This window comes from Aspergillus fijiensis (genome assembly GCF_003184825.1).
Source record: "Aspergillus fijiensis CBS 313.89 unplaced genomic scaffold BO72scaffold_2, whole genome shotgun sequence".
NCBI lineage: Eukaryota > Fungi > Ascomycota > Eurotiomycetes > Eurotiales > Aspergillaceae > Aspergillus > Aspergillus fijiensis.
The window spans coordinates 387,945-408,700 of record NW_024468978.1 but is presented as its reverse complement, the minus strand read 5'-3'; the positions used below and the strand labels follow the sequence as shown (position 1 = coordinate 408,700).

The 20,756-nt window shown below is 52.5% G+C and overlaps 7 protein-coding genes across 7 annotated transcripts; 3 read left to right on the top strand and 4 right to left on the bottom strand.

Annotated features, from left to right (window-relative positions):
- Positions 1-168: 168 nt before the first annotated feature.
- Positions 169-2,628, top strand: BO72DRAFT_464735 (VHS domain protein; the record flags this gene model as incomplete). Its single annotated transcript, XM_040946658.1, has 8 exons — positions 169-235; positions 378-465; positions 543-618; positions 695-988; positions 1,039-1,311; positions 1,367-1,754; positions 1,810-2,357; positions 2,428-2,628. 8 exons carry the CDS (start codon positions 169-171, stop codon positions 2,626-2,628), a joined length of 1,935 nt encoding a protein of 644 aa, XP_040806401.1.
- Positions 2,629-4,806: 2,178 nt separating this feature from the next.
- On the top strand, positions 4,807-6,746 carry BO72DRAFT_443845 (uncharacterized protein). The gene is made up of 2 exons (XM_040943676.1): positions 4,807-5,190; positions 5,240-6,746. Exons 1-2 carry the CDS (start codon positions 5,123-5,125, stop codon positions 6,471-6,473), a joined length of 1,302 nt encoding a protein of 433 aa, XP_040806400.1. The 5' UTR covers positions 4,807-5,122; the 3' UTR covers positions 6,474-6,746.
- Positions 6,747-8,675: 1,929 nt separating this feature from the next.
- On the bottom strand, positions 8,676-9,493 carry BO72DRAFT_89560 (uncharacterized protein). Its single transcript, XM_040950795.1, has 3 exons — positions 9,222-9,493; positions 9,058-9,132; positions 8,676-8,985 (listed from the first exon to the last, which is right to left on the bottom strand). The coding sequence occupies exons 1-3, from the start codon at positions 9,269-9,271 to the stop codon at positions 8,772-8,774; spliced, it is 339 nt and encodes a 112-aa protein (XP_040806399.1). The 5' UTR covers positions 9,272-9,493; the 3' UTR covers positions 8,676-8,771.
- A 222-nt stretch (positions 9,494-9,715) lies between these two features.
- Positions 9,716-11,540, bottom strand: BO72DRAFT_367491 (CBS domain protein; the record flags this gene model as incomplete). The annotated part of the gene is made up of 5 exons (XM_040940843.1): positions 9,716-10,148; positions 10,208-10,386; positions 10,435-10,552; positions 10,610-11,079; positions 11,160-11,540. The coding sequence occupies 5 exons, from the start codon at positions 11,538-11,540 to the stop codon at positions 9,716-9,718; spliced, it is 1,581 nt and encodes a 526-aa protein (XP_040806398.1).
- Positions 11,541-12,135: 595 nt separating this feature from the next.
- On the bottom strand, positions 12,136-13,347 carry BO72DRAFT_367352 (uncharacterized protein; the record flags this gene model as incomplete). Its single annotated transcript, XM_040940832.1, has 2 exons — positions 12,136-12,991; positions 13,052-13,347. The coding sequence occupies 2 exons, from the start codon at positions 13,345-13,347 to the stop codon at positions 12,136-12,138; spliced, it is 1,152 nt and encodes a 383-aa protein (XP_040806397.1).
- A 1,510-nt stretch (positions 13,348-14,857) lies between these two features.
- On the top strand, positions 14,858-17,759 carry BO72DRAFT_474096 (uncharacterized protein; the record flags this gene model as incomplete). Its single annotated transcript, XM_040947240.1, has 2 exons — positions 14,858-16,000; positions 16,437-17,759. 2 exons carry the CDS (start codon positions 14,858-14,860, stop codon positions 17,592-17,594), a joined length of 2,301 nt encoding a protein of 766 aa, XP_040806396.1. The 3' UTR covers positions 17,595-17,759.
- Positions 17,760-18,707: 948 nt separating this feature from the next.
- BO72DRAFT_89406 (GOLPH3/VPS74 family protein) lies at positions 18,708-20,387 on the bottom strand. The gene is made up of 4 exons (XM_040950794.1): positions 19,864-20,387; positions 19,505-19,751; positions 18,946-19,439; positions 18,708-18,884 (listed from the first exon to the last, which is right to left on the bottom strand). The coding sequence occupies exons 1-4, from the start codon at positions 20,131-20,133 to the stop codon at positions 18,834-18,836; spliced, it is 1,062 nt and encodes a 353-aa protein (XP_040806395.1). The 5' UTR covers positions 20,134-20,387; the 3' UTR covers positions 18,708-18,833.
- Between the last annotated feature and the right edge of the window lie 369 nt (positions 20,388-20,756).

Genomic DNA, 20,756 nt, shown 5'->3' with positions numbered 1-20,756 from the left:
TTCTTCCCACTGCTTTTGACTACTACTACCTTAAAAGCTTTCCCCGACTCCGATCCCCCTCCGCGCGCGCTACCCTATACTCACTTTTCTCAATTTACTCCCCCTATCATTTTCATTTCCCCGTTGGTTCTTTTCAATTAATTCACCCTGGAGGCCGCTTCAGCACGCATGGCAGCGAGGGACCGCTTCGGTGCCTACGCTGACCCGGGCTTAACACCGCTACAGAGAGCTATCCGTATGTGTCTTCTGTGCCCCCCTCCCTCCCCCCTCCTTCTCGTTTTCTTTCTCCTGGATTTTCCCACCACCACAATTCTCGATATATGGAGCTTCTGCAGAAATATGACGAATTGCTCATACCTTATCTCCCACTACTACAGGAAATGCCTGCGACCTGTCCCACTATGAACCCAACCTCGCCCTGAATCTTGAAGTGGCCGATCTGATAAACTCCAAGAAAGGCAATGCGTGAGTCCTTTGGCCTGGCGTTGCGCATCCCCGCCTTCCTGGGAAGCGACCCATCGGAAAACTAATGGGCTCCGCAGACCTCGAGAAGCGGCTATCGAGATCGTCCATCTGATCAATTCGCGCAACCAAAACGTGGCGCTACTGGCGTTGGCAGTAGGTGGCCTCAAACAATGTCATCGGGTAGCCTGGCGCGGAACATATGGGACTGACGAGACACACTTTCGGCTAGTTGCTCGACATTTGTGTGAAGAATTGCGGTTACCCCTTTCATCTTCAGATCAGCACCAAGGAGTTCCTCAATGAGCTGGTCCGTCGCTTCCCCGAGCGCCCGGCCATACGGCCATCGCGCGTGCAACACCGCATCCTCGAGTCCATTGAGGAGTGGCGACAGACGATCTGTCAGACGTCGAGGTACAAGGAGGACCTAGGCCACATTCGGGACATGCACCGTCTGCTACTTTACAAGGGCTACGTGTTCCCGGAAATTCGCCATGAGGATGCTGCGGTTCTGAATCCCAGTGACGTGAGTTTACCCTCTCGGATTTTGAACGCTCGTTCCGCTGACCCGTCAAGAACCTTCGCTCGGCCGAAGAAATGGAAGAGGAAGAGCGTGAGGCTCAATCCGCTAAGCTGCAGGAGCTAATCCGCAGAGGCACACCCGCCGACTTGCAAGAAGCCAACCGGTTGATGAAGGTCATGGCCGGTTACGACAACCGACACAAGACGGATTATCGGGCCAAGGCGGCAGAAGAGGTGGCCAAGGTGCAGCAAAAAGCCAAGATATTGGAGGAAATGCTACAAAGCCACCAGCCGGGCGACCGAGTCGCTGAAGGGGACGTTTTCGAAGTAGGTTGTTTTATCTCTCAAAACTGGCACAGACCTGCTGACGGATATCGACAAGGAACTGGCGAGTGCACTCCAAAGCGCCCATCCCAAGATCCAGAAGATGTGCGAGGAGGAGTCGGATGATCCTGAGGCCGTACAGAAGCTGCTCGAGATCAATGACAGTATACACCGCACGATCGAGCGATACAAGCTTGTCAAGAAGGGCGACTGGGAGGCGGCCTCCCAGATCCCCAAGGGTACTCTGGGCACGACAACGGGCGTGTCGAAGAACGCTAATAATGAACTTTCCCTCATCGACTTTGATCCCGAACCCGCACCGAACGCCAACGGCAATGGGGCCGTGGCTCCTACTGCTACTGGAGGTAACTCTTTGGAGAATGACTTGTTGGGACTGTCAATAGACGAGCCTGCTCCGGCTCATGGTGGAATCTTGCTGGGATCTGGTAGGCGACTCACATACCTTGTGACGTTGATGCGTGCTAATACCTGATCTCGCAGCCCCTACGACGTCCGCGACGCCACCGATGCCCCAAGCGTCCACTAGCTTCAGGCCCAATTATGACATCTTCTCCTCGATGAACACATCTCAGTCGCCCTCACAGTCATCCACGCCCGCCCCAGGTGGGCGGCCTCAGAGCATCATCTCTTCTCCCGCTACGGCAACCCCTTCTCCTGCTCTCGATCCGTTTGCGTCCTTGGTGTCTGCTGGGTCGCGACAGGCCAGTCCTCTGCCCTCCGGCAAGGCCTCAAACTCTCAGCCGCCAGCAGGTTCTTTGCTGGACCTGATGGGAAGCGAGCCTGCGCCACCAGCAAACAGCCGGACCAAGGCGCGAGAGGAGGACGAATGGAATTTCGCCTCATCTCTGCCAGAAAGCAACGCGCTACCCAGCATGAATCGTGTGCAGGTGCTGAACTCGACCCTCCGAATTGAATTCATGGCGCGCCGACATCCCCAACAGACACAGCAGATTCATTTGGTAGCCCTGTTTTCCAACGGCTCTAACCAGCCACTGAGTGAATTACACTTTCAAGTGGCCGTGGAGAAGGTGAGCATCTTCTCTCCCCCTCTCCCCCGCGGATGACTTCTGAAAATCAAATGCTAATGGAACTGCACAGTCATACACACTGCAACTGCGGCCGCAGTCGGGACGGGACATTGCACCCTCACAGGCGAACGGGGTGCAACAGGAAATGTTAGTGGATAGGGTTCCGATGGGTAAAGGAAACGCGATCAAGATGCGGTTCCGCGTCTCGTACCGGGTGGGTAGCGAGCGCAAAGAAGAACAGGGCATGGTCCCATCATTGGGAATTGCCTAAAGGAGATGAGGGATTGGATTACAGCTGACCAGAGGGCCAGGGGAGGAGACAAACGGAGGGAACCCCCCTGACATATGGTTTGAACCTGTTCCAGGCATGGTGGTGTGTTTGATATTTGAATCTCTTGTGACTTTCGCGGTTTCTGCTCTGTTTTGTGAGAGATTTCCCAACTAGCCTGCATAGTTTTTTCGTATCCATGTATACCTGAGCCAGTTTGAAGCAGTGAGCGAAACGTGGCCGCTTCTCTTGGTGATAAGGATCTTTCCCCTCCTTCCCTGACAACCTGCCAATGTTTTCTTGTTTCCTGACATGGACAGCCCACCCCTCTCCGGACCTGTTTTGGGGTGGCCCTGGACAGCCACCGGAGGTTTATTCGGGAATGAGGCTGGGATAGGACCCCTGAGACGGGCATTGTCCCTCCGAATGGATTGGGTCGTTGCCGAGAGACCGTACCAGGGAGCGTCGGCCGAGTGGCTGCTGGGCCGACGAGGGGAAAGAAGGATGGCTGGGACCAGGATTGGTCGTGAAGTTAAAGAGGGGATCAAAGGGTGTATGAGCTGAGCGGGGGAATGGTGGGAAGGAGTGGGGGAAAGGCAGTGAGGTAAGGCAAGAGGTTGTAACCAACAAAAGGTACAGTAGAGTTCAAGGAGAGCCTGTGAGGAATTGGAATGGGTCCCGTTTCAAAACTTCGGGTTGATGGGAATGCTGGCAAGTGGGTTGACAGGCGTGAAGTACGAAGAAAGTGGGAAGGTGGCGGTGGCACAGACCAGGACAGGACGTCTTCGTCTTTCCTCGCATCCCACGGTTATTTCCGGGCTTCTTCGGGATCTGACACGGGCAAGGACTGCAAGTAACCTAGTAAATGTCCATGTGCCATCGAGTCGGCAGCTGCGATCTGTCAGATCTTCGTCTTCTCAGATCTGGTCTGCGGGGAGAGGGGCGAATTCCCGACCAGGTGGTTACGGGGTGGTAGGAGTCACAAGGATTTGGGGGGGGGAGGGAATGAACTCTTCCAAGAGTTACAAGAGAAAGTTGTCTGTTATCGAGACTGCAGAGAGGGGAGGGGACCCGTCAACTATTTTCCTCCGGGTCAAACAGCTTCAAAGATGAGACTGAGAGACTGTCATCTTCGTGTTCAGGGCAATTCCCTGATCGGGTAAGAACAAGGCGGCATTAGGCGATGTCTGCAGTTGATCATCACATCGTTTCATGGCTGAGTAATAATGAGCGGCAGGAAGAAGTGAAAAGGTAGCTGTAGGTCCAGTGTACTACTACATAACTACAATGTACTGTACTAAGTAGGTAGTTTAGGTGCAACACTCACCCGTTGTTGAGTTGGATTCGTATCCATGTATGTACCTACAGTAGCGCCAAACCGATTCATTACCACTAATCATGCAAGATTCGATACATGACCCCGCAGGCTGACAGTGGGGCAGCACTCAATTGACACTCAATTGCAGGGGTGACTAAGCTCATGTCCCGCCTAAGTCCGATTGCTCTTGCCGCTCTGGGTAGGATTGGCGATCAGTGGGCTGCAGAGTGACAGTACCATACGGTAACGGAAGTATGAAACACTGGCAGCTTATCTTCCTTCCTTCCTTCCTTCAGATTGTTGTTCATCAATAGAGACTCCAAGACTCGCTCCAGGCTTGCTAAGCAAGCGAATAATTGACTTTGGAGACAGCCTCAAGGGTTTACGAGCAATCAGTCAGCCCAACACTGTCCTTTGTCCTTTCCGCCGCGCCCCCCCCCTCCCTTCAGTCGTCTACTGTCTCCTTCTTCTCCTCTATTCCTCTTCTTCGATGCTCATCTGCAAGACTTTTCCTTTCCTCTACACCTGAACACTCGCAATCATGGCCTTGGGACAATACTTCCGGTCTGACTTTACTGCATTCCCTAGCTACCTTGCCTTTCGAACGACTGGGAATGACTTCAGGTCTTCCCATGGATATGTACTCTCGCCAGCTGTCCAGGATGCTTAGACCCAGCTCCGCAAAGAACTCTAGCTGTTGCCCGTCCCATGGTTCCAGCAGACTTTGAGAACTCGCCAGACCTCCCCCCACCCCCCCCCCCCCCCCTCCGGGGAGAGTCCCAGCCTTTGCTATGGTTGCTCTCTGGCTGATCCTGTCTGGACTCGGGCGTCTCTTCGCCTGTCAGCTTGGGATTCCCCAGCTTGCATTTCCGGTAGTCAAGTACAGTAGGTTCTCGGCCTGAACCACTCCGTTGTCCGCTTTGCAGCGTAGGATGCCCCTCCTTGGCAACCATCTATTTAATTTCTCCTGCTGGCTGCTCTTTACAATTTTTTTTCTTTATCTTATTTCTAGCCCTGCTCTGGACGAGGTATCACCCGTCTATCGTTGTCTATTCTTCTTCAGCCCCAGGGCTCCTGTATCTATCTCTACAGCCTTCATCTGACTGCAGTATTGCTCTCGGCTTACATTTACCACCCCACACAGTTTTACTTTCCCTGACTCTCAAAAACTGCTTTAAAATGGGATCTCCTGGCATCGACCTCGATGTCGCCCCAAATCCTCGCACGAAAGAGGAGAATCAGGAACGGTAAGTACCACCGACTTCAAGAGGCTTGTTCTATGCTGATTGATCGCAGAGCGTTCATTGCAGCTTCGAGACGGAAAGATAGAAGCCTCGATGCCCGCGTGGAGTCGGCCAACCGGGCCTCCAGCCTGCACAAGCAACGCACCGGCAAGGCTCTTCTCATCAGCAGAGACATTGTGGAGCGAGAGGCAATGTACGAAGAGGTGGATGACCGCTACCAAGAGAAGATCAACCGGATGCTGCATGCTCAGTCCATGCAGCTACATGCCGAATTTAACCGGAACCTAATGGCCGCCTGGCATGGTGCGCGTCCCGGCGGTGGTCTGCATCAGCGGCGAGCTGCAAGTGCACATATGAACCCGCGCGCTTCGATCAACGGCATACGCAAAATGAGCCTTGATCTGTCCGGGCTGCGATCTTCCATCGCAGAGGACTGCAGGGTGCAACCCGGACCAATGACTAGTCCGCTGTCGGCGAACCCTAGCAGCTACGTGCTCTCCCCTAATTTGGACGGGACTGCGCAGTCGCCGTCGTATCCCAACGTTGTTCCTGCTTCGGCGGGCCAAGTGCCATCCTACATTGCCCAGGCGGGCGGACCCACCTGGTCCCCCGTCGCCCACCAGCAGCAGCAACTCGGCCCGCAGCAGCCCTTCCGGTCACCCTGGACTGCAGGTTATCTATCCCCTCAGCTACAGCAGCCTACAGCCTCTCTAGGAGAGATGGCCGCGATGCCAGTGCGGCAGTTTAGAGACCGCATGGCGTCCGCACCGGTCATCCCAGTCCACACCATAGCCGCTTCTCCTTTGATGGGCACTCCTGCCGTGGGAGGAACCACAACCACAGCTGCTGCTACCATGACTCCCCCAACTCCAGCGATGAGCCGCCCGGTCAATGTGATCCAACACAACCGCGTCCGATCGGAGCCAGGTCAAATAGTTCTGGCACACGGCCTGCCTGCCACTACAATGTCGCAAATGAGCTCCCCGCGCGGCAGTGGGCAGGACATGGGGTCTTCTGCCGAGCCTATTATCCCAACGCCCGACTTATGTCCTACGCCGAGTACACCACACTCCCCTCATTCCACAGGGCAGAACGGTGGTGTTTGGGGACTGGACCTGAATAAGGAGGAGGGTGTGGAGGTGACGTACCAAGCTGATCATCTGGATCCCGAATATGATGAATTTAGCCGCTTCGCATTTGGATTGGGCAGTGGCAGCCAGCTACCGGAGGCGGATGTGGGTTTTGACGAATTCTTCACATTGGAAGAGTACCCCATCAGTGCTTGATGCGTGTCTCGTTGGTTTCTCTTCTTTCTTTCTGTGACTCTACATACTATATTTTTAGTTTTTGTCTTATTACTCGATCGGTTGGGAGGGATTGAGGCAGGAGTGCTTGTGCATGGGCTGGACTTATATCTGTACAATTTGTACACAAGGAGGGGAGGTGGAGAAGTACAGCAATACCCGAAGACTATGGCGTTGATGGGATTTGATCTGCGAGCAGGTACGGACATGCGTGATGGATATAGTGATTTATCTACTACTATTACTACAAAATAATGAGAGACGATGGCCTTACCTATGTTTCCAATCCTTTTATTTTCTTCGGTATCAGACCTCCCAATCTGACTGCAGACTATGTATCCAAACGAAATCGATCAGCATCCAGGACAAGCCCGATCCGTGGAAGAAGCAAGAGTTTTTCTTCTCTGCACGGAATTAGAAAAAAAGGGTGGGGAAAAGGGCTGGAAGTAAGGGCAAGGCACACACCCACTGCATCCACCCGCAGCGTTACATCGAAGGACGGACAAGCCGCAAACAGCGATCAATCGATCCCTTGCCGATCAAATCTGGAGAAGTCTGGGAGTTAGCAAGCAAGCTGCCGAAAAAAAATTTCTTTCACCTTCCTTCCCATTATTCTTTCGCATTGTTCTTGCATCCTATGTCATGGTGGCATATTGCGGGATTTGGCAGAATTTTTGGAGTCGTGTGCAGTTTCTTCAATTGATGGGGCTCTCTCAGAGGGTTAAGTTAGTGGTTGGTTGGGGGTTTTGGAGCTGCAGTCTGTAGTACTAGGTAGTCACAGCTGTATCTGGGATTGTAGATGGTGTGCATACCAAAGGGAGAATGATGATTTCGTAAAGGGGTACAGTAGTGCTGAGGAACTACGAGTAACTAAGCTTCTGTCTGCCATGCGAGGTTATCGGGGATAGAGTGCTTATTTTGTGTGTTTGATTTGTTGTCGTCTCTGCTTGTGGACTACATACTGTAAGTAACTACTGGACTATGGTGTGGTGGTGTGGTGTGGATTGGTGTGGTGTGGGTTGGTGTGGTGTGGTGCTGGAATGTGTGATTGTCGGTCTGGTGGTCTGGTGAAGTCTAATCTGGTCCTGATACTGCGAGCTAAATCAACCAGGTAGTCCAATTCTGCCTGTGTAGCAACTTCTGAACCTATAGCTAGGTTCCTCTTGAACGTGCAAGTTGGAAGAAAGTCTTGAGGCCGATCAGGGCGGGCTGGCCAGTGGCCCCATTCCCAAGCTTGTGTGGGGGTGGGTTTGAACTCGGTGGTAACGTTAATAATGGTTCAACTAATCCCTCCATCTCAACTCTAATGACTGATACGTCGATTGATTGGATCCATCGGGGTGGATCGTTGATTTAATTTGGGTTCTGGTCTGTGCTGAGTGCAGGTGTGCGTGCGGCAGTGGGCTAGTAATTACAGGGTTTGTATCTGCATTACCGATTTACTTTACATGTCCTGTCTGATAAGGGCGCCGGCTAATGCACGCAAGCGTCCTCTTGGTCAGTTAGTGGTTAGTTAGCTGGGTTCTGGGCCTGACTATCAACGCACGATGGTCTGATATCTTCGGTAAAAATCTATTGATTTATTGAAACTGAGTTTGAGAGAGACGTTTGGGGGGAACAGGGATTTGAAATCTCAACTGATTCATAGCTAGTTGATTCGCTACGAGTGGACTGAAGGGTGTTCGGGACTTAGGGTTTGTCAGGCTTAGCGATCTATTATGGATCCAAATGACAGTTCTCAGTATTTGTAGTAGTTACTGCTCAGTAGGTAGTCTAGGAAATTGCTCATAGTATGGGAAGTGTTCAAGAGCCAGGGAGGGCATTGGCCTGGGGAATTATCTTCCGCTTCGATTTTGTCTTCCTGTTCTGCGTACGTAGTCAGGTGATTGACGGTCTAGAATCACCCAGTCCAGTCCTCCCTCGTCTATACTCAAACTCGCTTCCTATCTCTACCCCCGAACAATCCCTCCCCCCCTCTCTGTCAGTCTACCTACCTACCTATTCGATCATACCTCGTATACAACCCCCTCTTCTGAACACTCATCCCCGATATTCACCCCGAGCAACACCTAAAAACGAAATTCCCTGACTTCGCCACCACCACCACCACCACCACCACCAGCAAACACCGTACTGTACATTGATGTACTGGATAGAACTCACAGACCCCCGCTACCTTACCGTCCCATCCCATTCCATCCCATTCCACATAAGCCTGCCTCTCCGCCCAAACCCCGAACAACCAACCCCAGCCCATCCCTTCCTAACCCACCAAGCTACCTACCGAATATCTGGAGGCGAACTACCTACATTACATGTAGTAACCCAAAATAAAAAGTGGATTTGCCGCCGCCGGCGGGGAGGGGGGAAGGGAAACACGGGAGGAGGTGCAGGAGGAGGATTTATCGATTGATCTTTTCCCACGGATAACCCTGAAACTCTATCATCTGTCTCTTGCTGCTCGCTTGCTCGCTCGCTCAGATTGTCCCAAATACTGAGTAGCCGTAGATGCTCACTCGCTCGTTAGCTAAAAGAGACTTTTGCTCGGGGATGGCCGACAGCTGACTGACTGAGTGACTGACTGATTGATTGTTTTGGATGGATGAATGGTTGGATTGGTCGATCGATCGATCGTCGTACACTGTCACATGCACATGCACACGCATTGATACTAAGGCTTAGAGGCGAAGGTGCTGAGGTTCTAAGGTACGGTAGGGAATGGAGTCTGACCTATTTTGCCATGGGGACTTTTCGTTCTTGTTCTTGTTCTTGTTCTTCATGTTGTTTGATTACTGCCGATTGCTGTTTGATTGCCGAGGGTGAAGGGATGCGCTGGGATGGGAGGATCCGGGCAGTACTTCTGGTTGCCGCCCCCCATCCCCACCTCTCCCCTCCCCGGTTCCAGGGTATACTCTTTCGGAGCTTTGTCGGAGATTTCTAATGGAGTCGAGCTAGCTAGGTACTATACTGTAGGTGTTTATGGATGGCTTGATGGTAAGTGGGAGGCGAATCCCACTACCTCGGGTGCCTAAGGGCAAGGACCGATGATTTTCCAGTAACGTATTCTCGGCTACATGCGTCCAATAGAGGTAAATATGACCCAGTTATTCGGGTGGCTATCCGTGTATGTATTGTCACTTGATGATGGTTAAGCTGATTGAAAAACAAATGATGAAGTGAAGCCAATGCCTGTCTTGGTTGCATCTGCATCCCGTCGTACTCAACTATACAATCCTCCCACTGAACAGCTCCCGTCCAATCTCCCCACTGCGTCGCACACTTACACTCGAGCTGCTGCTCCGGCGACGTTGACTCCGACTCTCCGCTGGATCGGCCGGACTGAGCCCGCTCGCCCGGGCCTGCAGGTTCAGAATATCCGTCAAACTCACCACCCCCACCAGGCGTCCCGAGAGCCGTGCCCCCGGCAGAGCTGACGCAGGGATCGATGGCACCATGGTTGTCGCGCCGAGGAACGACTGGGGCGGGCTTGGCAAGTGCGCAGAGCTGAAATTCGGGGCCTGTAGGCTCGGATTACTGCCGATCGCGGGGGTCTGCGGCGGAGATTGCGTAGTCGTCGGAAGAGGAATGTGCACGGATGAATGAGATGGGGTCGGGGGCCCTGACGAGGCGGGCGACAGGGGATCGGTGACCCACAGGCTGTATCATGATTCATAGTCAGGCCGGGCACTATCTGGAGCAGATACTACTAAACTTACCGGTGAGACTTGGTCGCAACCACTTTGGCGACGGTATGTGCTAGAGTCGAGGTCGGGTTTACGTGGAACACTGGGAATGAGTCCTTGCCCTCTTCCAGGCCACGTGTAGACAGAATAACGGAAATGAAATGTGTGCAGGTGTTGCGCAGTAGTGGGAGTGAGGACGACCGGGTGAGTAGCTATCGAGGTCAGCGACGCTTGTGCTATTCGAGGACAGTGGAACATACCTTAACATCGGTTGTTGAAATGTTGCCCACCACATTGAAATGGTTGTCCACCACGGCGATTGATGAAACCCCCTCGTTATTCATGACCTGAAGGGCTTCGCAGAGCGGCCGGTCCCCACTGCAACGAAAATGTCAGTACGTATCACTCGCATCTGCATCTGACATTGGAACATACTTGATTGAGATGACCTCGCGCGAACCAATTCCCAGCTCATGCAAGGATTGGGGATAGAGCTGGTCAATCACCGGGAAGCTACGTCCGTTCTCCCACAGAAACTTGACCAACCGGTACTGACTGAAGATGCCCACCACTTCCCTTTCCTTTTGTTCATCGACTACCACAACGCGGTGCACACCTCCCCCGAAAGTCTGCACGGCCGTCATCACATTGGCCGACGCAGGCAGCGTTGTCAGCGGTTCTTTCCTTCCCAAATCCTTCACATCCTTCAGCGGAATCTTGATGCCCTGTTTCGCCTTTCGGGCTAGTTCTTCGTACGATGCCAATAACGTTTCATCGGGTTGCGTCAGTCCTGACGCCAACAGAAGGTATGCATTGAGATCGGAGTAGTCGAAAGTGCCCACGGCAGACTTCTGGTCAGGCGTTTCTCGAATCAGGAGCACCGGAGCTGCGGTATCGATCAAGATCTATGCGTGTCAGTCTTTGTGATAAGAAAAAAAAAAGAAAAAAGAAAGTAGACCGATAGAAGTGTTTCCTGGCCGCTTACATTCGTCGCTTCTTCAATCCCGGTATCGACCTCCACGAATTTCAAGTCGTTGGGACTGACAAGCTCGCCAATCTGGATTTCCCGCCAGTCCCGACCGGCGAATGCAGAGTTGACATTGCTTGGAGCCGGAGGATTATCAATGAGGCTCTGAATGGCGGACTGGGTGAGTGACGGTTGTCGTCGAGCCCTCGGAGACCCAGGAGTTCCGCGAAGGCTCTCGCTCATGCTTTGGCGGTGCTGGTGACCGGACGTGTGAGATGAAAGTCGGAGAGATCGGTTGCCCACAGAAGTGGTCCGGGAATCTGTGCTGGAGCGGGGCGATGCGATATTCGATCCACTGGAATCATTCTCCGCCGCCGCATCTACAGGATAGTCGGCCATCGTGGGGTGTGGTCGAAGAGGGGTAAACCAGTAAGGGGAGCTCGGAGGCAGGCGATGCCCAACTTTCGGTTGAGATGCAGTAGGTACTACTAGGTAAGTTACAGTACTCCTGCTGGAGACAGCAACGGAGAAAGCGAATCAGAGATCAGATATCAAAAGAGCCTGTCAACGGGCTATAAGCCAAGACGCACAGTCAGAAAAGAAAGGAAAGGAAATCGGCGTCTGGGGACGATGGAGTCATTGAATCGAGTCACAATCACAAGGCGGGGAACAACTGGCGTCAACCGGTCGGGAGTAGCGCGGGGAGGCGGCGGCTGTCAGCCAATTAGCGTCCTCCCGCTGGTCATGCCAGCGTCATTGTATCTCCAGTCCGACGGAGGCCTGGGACATCCATGTTATACTTCCATGGACAGTGAGCTCACAGGAAATGAAGCCTTGAAAGCCAAAGAAGTACGGAGTACATGCAGATCATTTGCGCGATCACCAGGCACCCGCACGCTTGCAGCCGTACAGGTACATACGAGCCAGAGAGATCTCATGCGCCTGTCTCCTGCAAGTGACATCATATATCATCCATCACGTGTATCCACTCCAGCTAGAGAAAGTCCTGCAGCATACCCCCAAGATCTTTCAGCTTGCGCACTTTCATTACTGCCCGTTTTGAGCCTGCAGGTCTTTGATCAGAAGTCGTTTTCTGTTTCTTAACAGGCGGTTCGGCATAATCCTTGATGCGCCGAAGACAAATGGGATTATAGCCAACGGCACGATGAGTTTTTTTCGAGGTCGCGCGTAAGACCTTCAGTGTTTTCTGCCCAACTTGAAGAGAGAAGGTAGGGGCATCAACAGGGAAGGTCGACTTCTCTGCCCCATCAATTTCCAGCGTCTTCTGGTAGATGCTCTGCACAGATTTCGGCACTTCGCCCATATCCACAACAGTCCAGCCCTCTAACTCAAACCCAACCGTAGCGCCGGCTGGAATGGCAGGACACCCATTCAGCACCACAAACCGCAGTGCTGGCAAGTCACGGAGGTAACGTAGTGCGACAGATGAGATGTTGGACTGAGATTGTAACATCAGGACCCTCAAATTTGCGAATCCCGCGGAGCTCTGTGCCAACTCACTCCACGACCGCACAACTCGATCATTGAGATCAACCATAGGCGCCTCGCTCTCGTCCTGGATGCCTTCATACTGCAGTGGTGTGGCAATCTCCAGCGCAATGAGATTGGGTATGTTAGCCAAGCCTACGAGATCAGGAACTCGAGCATGTGTGGCAGCCAGAGTTAAGCACGCGCCCCAGCTCAACGAGTCACCTTTGACCAGACTCAAGTAGTCCTGCATCGGCATGAGGGGGCTCTCGACCTTCATGGCACGGTGCGAAGCAATCTTACCGAACTCCTCGGGATATGCTGTTGCGAATAGTTTCCAGGCATATGTAGTCTGTTTGTTGCTTTTGAGCGCAAGGGAGTTAGGATCTCGCAGCTGTTTAAGGAGGATAGGCACCTCTTACCACTGGCCAAGTATATCCCACAGAGACTTTGCGAGCCGCCATGGCACGGAAGCAAACAGCTCGGGTCGAAGATTTCTTTGGTCCGACAGAGCTTGTCTCGTTGCCGCATGCATCAATGAAGGTGCACCACGTGCAACGGGTTGTTTGTCCCATCCTTCAGGCAGGAAAGGCGTCTCATGGACCCAGGCCGCACCCTTGGAAGAGGCCAAGGAAGGCTCCTTAAAAGACTCCAAGTACACCTGACCACTGTTCCGGTCAACAACCTCGTGGATTCTTTTCGGTTTGGGTATCGGCATGCGATCAGAGAGTTTCGAATAAGACGATGCCTTTTTCCGTTTGGGCTGTTGGGGCTCATCGGAGACTTTTTTTCGTGTATAGACGCGTCCAGCACGCGCGTTGTATGTATTCTGGAACACGGTTTGATCAGGCATGGCGGCAATTGCTAGTCTCTGATCTAGAGTATGCTATGATCATATAACCAACATCCTACTAGATTGTAAAATTGCAATATTGATATGGAGACGCGGCAGAGTATAGGCGAGCACGTGTTTGTGTACAACCTAGATTGAGCATGTCAACCACCCAGTAACAAGCTTTATCGTTCCGACATATTGAGAAGAAAGTAGAAACCAAGGCACTCAGTCATTGACTAGTTCGAAATGGGTATTAGATGGCAGGTGAAGTAGCCGACTTGCCTTGTTCCTGAGGAGCCTTAGTATGGGACGGTGCAAAGTCTTGTCCCCAAGAAAGGAAGGGAAGGCCAAATCAAATTACCCAAACAGGTAACCCCACTGACCCGAACCGCGCCGCGTCTCTGTCGGAGCTTACTGTACAGTACATACTCCAGCTGTAGGTACCGTACTTTATTCTACCTACCCAGTACTCCCTCCGCATCATCTTTCCTCTCTGACTTCATTCCTCCTCGAACAGTCCGAGGTCAGACTTGTGTTGTTCCTATTTGGTGGGCTATACACGATAGCACTGCCTCATAATGTTTCAGGCGGAGACTGAATCCCTGTTATCCCGTACCTTACTGTGACTGCAACCCTGCAACGAACGACTCACAAAGCAACGAAACAGTCATGGAAGGCAACGTTCATCGCATCTCTAGTTCGCCGGCATGCATGGTGGCGATGTTGCCAAACCTGCGTACTGCGTAACTCAGCGGAGACACAATAGAGCGCTAAGTACGATGTCTTACTAAATCTATTCTTGGGGGCAGCGATCCGACATCCAACGGGCCGGCATCCCTTACATGCCCAGTGACCAAGATTGACCTCTACTCCAGTTCCTGCACATTCCCTGCATCTGACCGGGGCAAATGGCCAGTTCATTGGCACGCAAGAGAAGATCGTCAGCGGTCAGCCGCTGAGCCTCGAGCTCTGATAGGGTCACGAGCCCTTGCAGGCTGACTCGGGCGCCAAGCGGCAATTTAGTTGTATCGATGCAGTCGAAGCGCCTTTTATGTGTGGTTCTCGCGACCAGGAACCCCACACGATACCCTCAGCCTTATGGCCTACTCTTCTGACTGACTGACCCAAAAATGACTCAGGTTGGCTTACCTGACTTGGCCAAGGGCTTCACTGCCTTGTGGCTTGGGATATGGCCCGTCTAGTCTTCCAGATCAGGCGCACTCTGTGGCCCTATATATCAGGACACCGTCCTGAGCGATACTTTACATTCAAAACTGATCATTCGTGCTTGGGAGTACAACCTACACTGCTACATTCCATCTGTCAAGTTTAGCGATAATAAACCTATCTCTTATTTATAGTTGACCCTCAAGAGAGTCACCTCGCATTTAAGATGAGCTCCGACTCACACTCCAAACCCACTTCAGTACTTCAGCGAGTGGCCAAGGTGGCTCATGCGTGGAAACGGGATTCAGCCATGTTGCAATTCTTAGTATCCTTTCTGGCAAAGCCTTCGCCTGCAATACAAATGGCAAATGAACGCGAACATACCGTCTGGCTGTTCGACAACACAGCATACCAGGCACCGATATCTGGCTCAACCGAGCTCAACCTATGGCGGGCAGAAGTTGTTGCTTGTGTATTCCAGAGAGACAGCAGGAAGGACCTCAGTAAACTCGTCGCCATGGTTGCAGACCTCATCGGACTGGACGGGGAGATTGGCACAGATAAAGAGACTCGTCATCGGATAGCGGAGCGACTTCAGCCATTTCTATATCACACAACACCTGCGCACTTGATGATGTTGGAAACACCCTTGCCCAACAATGCGACCCAAATTCATCAGCTTGGGCCTACGGATGGTAGCGGCATTATCAGCCAAACGGTGGGAGTTAACAGTCGCCACATTACAGACGGTACGAAACTACGCTCGTACCTTCGCGGCTGGGCAAGCGAGGTGACGATGAGCACGACGTACGCCAGTGCGGAGGGTTGGCTTGTCATTTCCGACATTGACGATACCATCAAGTACACCAAGACCTCCGAGTCAACCGGTATCCTTCGCACAACTTTCGTGGAGGAGCCCAGGCCGACCGTTGGAATGCCTCAGCTTTATGCCAGGCTTCAATATGACCTTACGCCTACATGGTTTTACCTTTCCGCTTCTCCATACAACCTGTATCCGTTCTTGCACGGCTTCATTCACACCTATTTCAACCCGGGAACCCTGATCCTCCGTGATACATCTTGGCTAGATGTGAGCGAGCTGGTTAAATCGTTCACTGTCAACACTATGGAATACAAGGTGGACCGTGCAGAAAAAATTCATGGCTGGTTCCCCCAGCGAAAGGTGCTTTGCATTGGCGACTCGACTCAGAAGGATCCAGAGGCCTATGCTGAACTCTACAAAAGACATCCGGATTGGATTCAGGCAATCTGGATCAGAAAGGTCACTGATGTTCCCCATTTGGACGAGCAGAATTCGCCGAAGAGATTTGAAGCTGCATTTGACGGTGTGCCCGACCATAAATGGAAGGTCTTCGAGGATCCTGCGGAGGTAGAGCACCTTGTGGATGAGCTGGGAATAAGCCATAAAATGCTCGGGCCTCTCGAGGAAATCTCAACCGATACTGAACGATCGGGCGATTCTGTGATGTCGAATGAACTTCGAATTAGATGTTGACATCACAAAGGTTGCTGATATAAGCGTGTTTATACTCGGGGTTACGTCAATGGTAGACTGTCACCAACAACGTCAAGACCCGCGCTTGTGGCTGCAGCGGTCCATCCTTAAAATCTGCGATCGGAACAAACCCCGCTCGATCTACGCCTTGTCATTCGGCGAAACCACGGAATAGTGTTGCTTCTCATTCTCCTATATCCTGTTGGCTGACTGCTTGCGTCGGCCTCATTGAGCATATTTCGCCGCTGCATCACATCATAACCTTTCCAGCCCGGCTGTTACCGTTTAGCTAGAGAACCGCAAATCGACCACAATGAATGAGCAAACAACAGTGCCATCTACGATGAGAGCACTATACTATCGACCAGCGTCAACTGCTATCACCGACCTCACTTCTCTGGATGCTCCCAGGGTAGACTCTTGCGTCGAGTTCGATTCTGGATTCCAGACGCCAATGCCATCTGGGAATGAATACCTGATCAAGGTTAAAACCGCAGCTTTCTCCCACGATGAGCTACGACTAGCTACCATCCTGAACCCGTCTAAATCCATTCCTCAGATTCCTCTGCATTGCTTCTGTGGTACAGTTGCTGATACGCCCAAGCATGACTACCGGAATCCAGGCGGTCCGAAATTCGAGGTTGGCGACGTCGTTTTTGGCCTGGTCAACTACACCCGTGACGGTGCCGCGGCCGATTACGTCGTCGCTTCAGAGGATGAGATCGCTTTGAAACCCAACAATATCAGTGCTGCGGAGGCAGCCGCAATTCCTCTGCCTGCTCTCACAGCATGGCAGTCTCTCTTCACATACGCCGGGTTTGTACCCGAGGATGTCAAAGAAATGGAACGGCAATTACGAGTCCTGGTGACGAATTCGCGGAATAGCGAAGTTGGTGCCCAGGCACTGCAGCTACTCCGGTCACGGACACTGTTCCCCAACCAACTGCCCTGGGTCTGTGCAACTTGTGATGCCCAGGATCAGGAGGACTACTTGCGACAAGAGTATGGGATCGACGAGATCCTCTATGCCCCTCTCCCTTTGCCTCAAGATTATGACCTAGGGGCCATCTTCCGCCAGAATCGCTGGGCCCCGGTCGACCTTGTCATCGACTGTGCCGGCCGCCAAATGTTCCAACAAGCCCACTCTCCGCGCGTGGTCAAGTCCAATGGTGTCGTCGTGACTGCTGTGGACTCCACGCCAGCGCAGAACCGGGATTCCGAGGGCAACGCCGAACCGCCCCAAAACGGGGTCCTCAGCCGCTTCGTTGCGGTGCGGCCAGATGGAGAGGCGCTGGAGCGCATCGCTCAGCTAGTGGAGAGTGATGTAATCCGAGGCCGCGTGGAAAGCATCCACGATATCGAGAGAGGAGCCGACATGCTGGCTTCGGGAGCGGCCGGCGCCGGCGGTGGACGACGAGGCGGCATGATGGTAATTCATGTCAACTGATCTTGAACCCTTCATCTCGTTCTGATGTGCCATTATGGTTTCTTTCCATTAGCCTTGTATTTTTGCTCTGTTCGTTGCAGCCTTGATTTGCCTGTTTATCCTCTTGACTTAGAGATTGTTCATCTGTACTATAGCACCACATATACGATAAAGCTTTAGAGTCAGCCATTTGCCACAGGTGCTTGCGTTATGATCACCGGTTCGACCCGACGGCGCTCGCCTCACCTCTAGAAACAACCCACATAGGAAAACTACGCAGTCGTAGACCACAGTACATCGCATGACCAGAACCCAGATCCACTCACCGAAGTATATCTCGGATTGCACAATGGGGGGCTGTATGCCAGTATTCATTGGAAGGCTTCGGCGGCGTCTATGCTATGAAGTTACCATTTACCATACAGATGTGCCACTGACCCTTTTACCTTGCGCCCAATCGACCTCGACAAGCATAGGAATGGCCTCGAAACGAAGGGGGAGGCGATTCTAGCCCGGGTACGCGATATTCTTCTATACATGTGATCTATCAAAGGTATGGAGATCATGGGCACTCTGCTACAAATGGTGTGCGTCACGGTACCCATGCACAAGCACACCGGTTGGATTCGAAATTGAACATGAGTCCGTCCACTGCATAAACTACCTTGTTCCATGGGGGGAAGTTTCGGGACTGTCAACGTTTTATCTAGCGGGCGGAGCGTGTTGTACCGAGGCTGTGTCACCCGTCACCAACAGGTGCTGGGGCAGGGATGAAGTTCGAAAATGATGGGCGCTGACTGAACAAGGAGAAGAGAGACAATAAACGAGCAGATTTTGGTCATAGACTGGATTATCCGATGCGGCCAAAGTACGTGAAAAGAACCATTTTCAATGAAGAAGGATCGAAACCAGTAAAGAAGTAATCTCTCGTACAAAAACAAGGTTTCAATGCAATGGGTCGCCGCTTCGCAGCACGGCAGGTTCGACACACAAGACACAAAAACGTCATATCACTTCTGCGACAGATCCAACCCGGTACGCCGGTAATAGTACTGCCAAAACTGTGAATGAAAAGGAAGGAGAAAAAAGAGGTCAAGTCCCTAGGTGGAGGCAATGTTGATGTGCTTTTCTCATTCTCGGAGAGAGAAAGACGATGAAAGTTGGTAGTATCAGTAATAGACGAGATTTGAAAATGAGATAGAGCTGGGGAGGGAGGCTATAGCAGAGGGCGGGGGGGATATGGGAATAAGAAAAAGCCTATTACAGTAGAGAATCAAGTCTAGTGAAAACGCTCAAACATGCTGCCACAATCTGTGTCAAAAGGAAGTTAGCTATCGGGGCAGTTCCAAATTCAATGAGTGGCTGTACGTACCTCCAACTGGAGCTCTTTGTCCTTAGCCTTGTTCACCTCGTCATTAATAGCCTGCGCCAGATTGGCTCCGATGGCTTGCGAGCCACCTGCCCTCCGGCCGAACGGCCACTGCGAGTACTCGGCCAACAACTCATCTACCTGCGCGAATGCCCGTTCCCGAGCCTCGTGGCTCATTGTGACCAGCGCATTCTCCAGAACATTGGCCGCATACGCGGCGCATACCATGGTGATCGTCCGCAGGTAGCGGAATTCAGCGTCCTCGGGAAGCCAGGCGTTGCCGGGAAGGATGACGGTGCGACTGCTGCAGATGTTGCGGACACGGCGGTGGAGGTCGTCCTTGGCGCCGCCGTCAGCCACGGGGTGTGTAGCCATATCAAAGAGGAGGAAGTTGCGCTTCTCGGTGCGCAGGATGCCCTTGTCGACCAGGCCCTTGGCGAGACGTTCGCGCACTTGCTTCAGCTGGTAACCAATCTTCATCAAGTTCCATGTTTCACCTGGTCCCAACAGATCAGTTTTGTCGATGTCAACCCAGAGAATACCAGAAACCCTTTGTACGCACCGCTCAGTAGATCGATCCAGGAGTTGACACTCATCTTCTCGCTCGACTTCATTATTTTCAACGCCTCGTCCAGCAAGACCTCGCCCGTCAGCGTGTCATCGATCACCTCGATCACCCGATCGGCCAAGGGGAAACGTCGTCGAGAGGAATCCTTCTGCATGCTGATGCGACCGCGGAGGGCCAGTTCGATCACGATGCACCCTCGCAGGGCGTAGGAGATGTTCTCATTCCAGAACGAAAGGTAGCCCTACAATACCGACATGAAAAGGCCGCGGTCAGCAATTGAGACATCGCCCCGTATATCGATCGCCCCACAAAAACAAAAGCCGAGATAAGGATCGCAAGGGAAAGTGCCCAACCTGTTTATCTTTCAATCCCAGTAGGAGTACCTCCTCCATCAGGGTGAGCTTGGGCTGTTTGCTGCGCTCCTCCGTTTCGCTGATGTCTCGGGGGTCGAACGCGATCTTATGACCATTTTCGGCGCTGGTGAATGACGTTTCGGGGACGCGGTTGTCCAGCGACGAACCGTTTCTCGATATGGGCGAAGAGACTCTGCTGTCATCATTGTCTTCTGCGCCAGCGACTCGACCGCCACCTCTCCGGCGAGTCAAGCCCCCGGCTGAGGCCATGAGGATTTATCGAACGGTGCGTTTGGGGGGGGAGTGGGGGGGAGGAGGGAGGGAAGGTGGAAGTGGTGAGTTTGGCGGAAGCGGGGAGAGTGCGAGATCAAAGGATTGAGGCCGAATGAAGGGAGGGGCGTTGGATCGTGTTGGAAAGGTGCACACGCCAGGAATGAGGTCTATGCCGGTATCGCCTGCGACATGAACCGATTGATTGTACTGTAGATTGAGTCTGACCCCTTTGGGAGGTTTGGGGGGCGAAAGAATTGTAGAAAATCGGAATGATCGAAAAGGGAAGAAGAAGCCGAGATGAGAGACGGGATTAACTATGGCTTAAGCAGTTTAAGCGGGAAATGATCCCAGGGGGAGGGGGGGGGAAGAGAAGGGTGGAGTGGAGTGAGTGGAAGAGAAGATCGGATTGACACAGAGAGCTGAGAGAGGTGCAAATGGCCGAATAAAGGAGTCAATCGGCCAAGAGTCAAAAAGCACCACTCAACAATTAGTTAATTTCGTTGGAGATGGATGATTTCCCAGCAATGCGAGAAGAGAAGAAAGAAAGGAAAGTAGACAAGATCCCCAGTTGTCCGTCTGACAGAAAGAGTACTCAACAATTAATTATCTCAATTATCTCA

Coding starts and splice junctions, on each gene's coding strand:
- BO72DRAFT_89406 (XM_040950794.1), bottom strand. CDS start 20,133: ATGGCCTCAGCCGGGGGCTTGACTCGCCGGAGAGGTGGCGGTCGAGTC. Junction 19,752..19,863: donor TGGGATTGAAAGATAAACAG/GTTGGGCACTTT, acceptor TCGGTATTGTAG/GGCTACCTTTCGTTCTGGAA. Junction 18,885..18,945: donor ACAAAGAGCTCCAGTTGGAG/GTACGTACAGCC, acceptor CTTTTGACACAG/ATTGTGGCAGCATGTTTGAG.
- BO72DRAFT_443845 (XM_040943676.1), top strand. CDS start 5,123: ATGGGATCTCCTGGCATCGACCTCGATGTCGCCCCAAATCCTCGCACG. Junction 5,191..5,239: donor AAAGAGGAGAATCAGGAACG/GTAAGTACCACC, acceptor GATTGATCGCAG/AGCGTTCATTGCAGCTTCGA.
- BO72DRAFT_89560 (XM_040950795.1), bottom strand. CDS start 9,271: ATGAAGAACAAGAACAAGAACAAGAACGAAAAGTCCCCATGGCAAAAT. Junction 9,133..9,221: donor AAGTCCCCATGGCAAAATAG/GTCAGACTCCAT, acceptor TGCATGTGACAG/TGTACGACGATCGATCGATC. Junction 8,986..9,057: donor ATCAGTCAGTCACTCAGTCA/GTCAGCTGTCGG, acceptor ACGGCTACTCAG/TATTTGGGACAATCTGAGCG.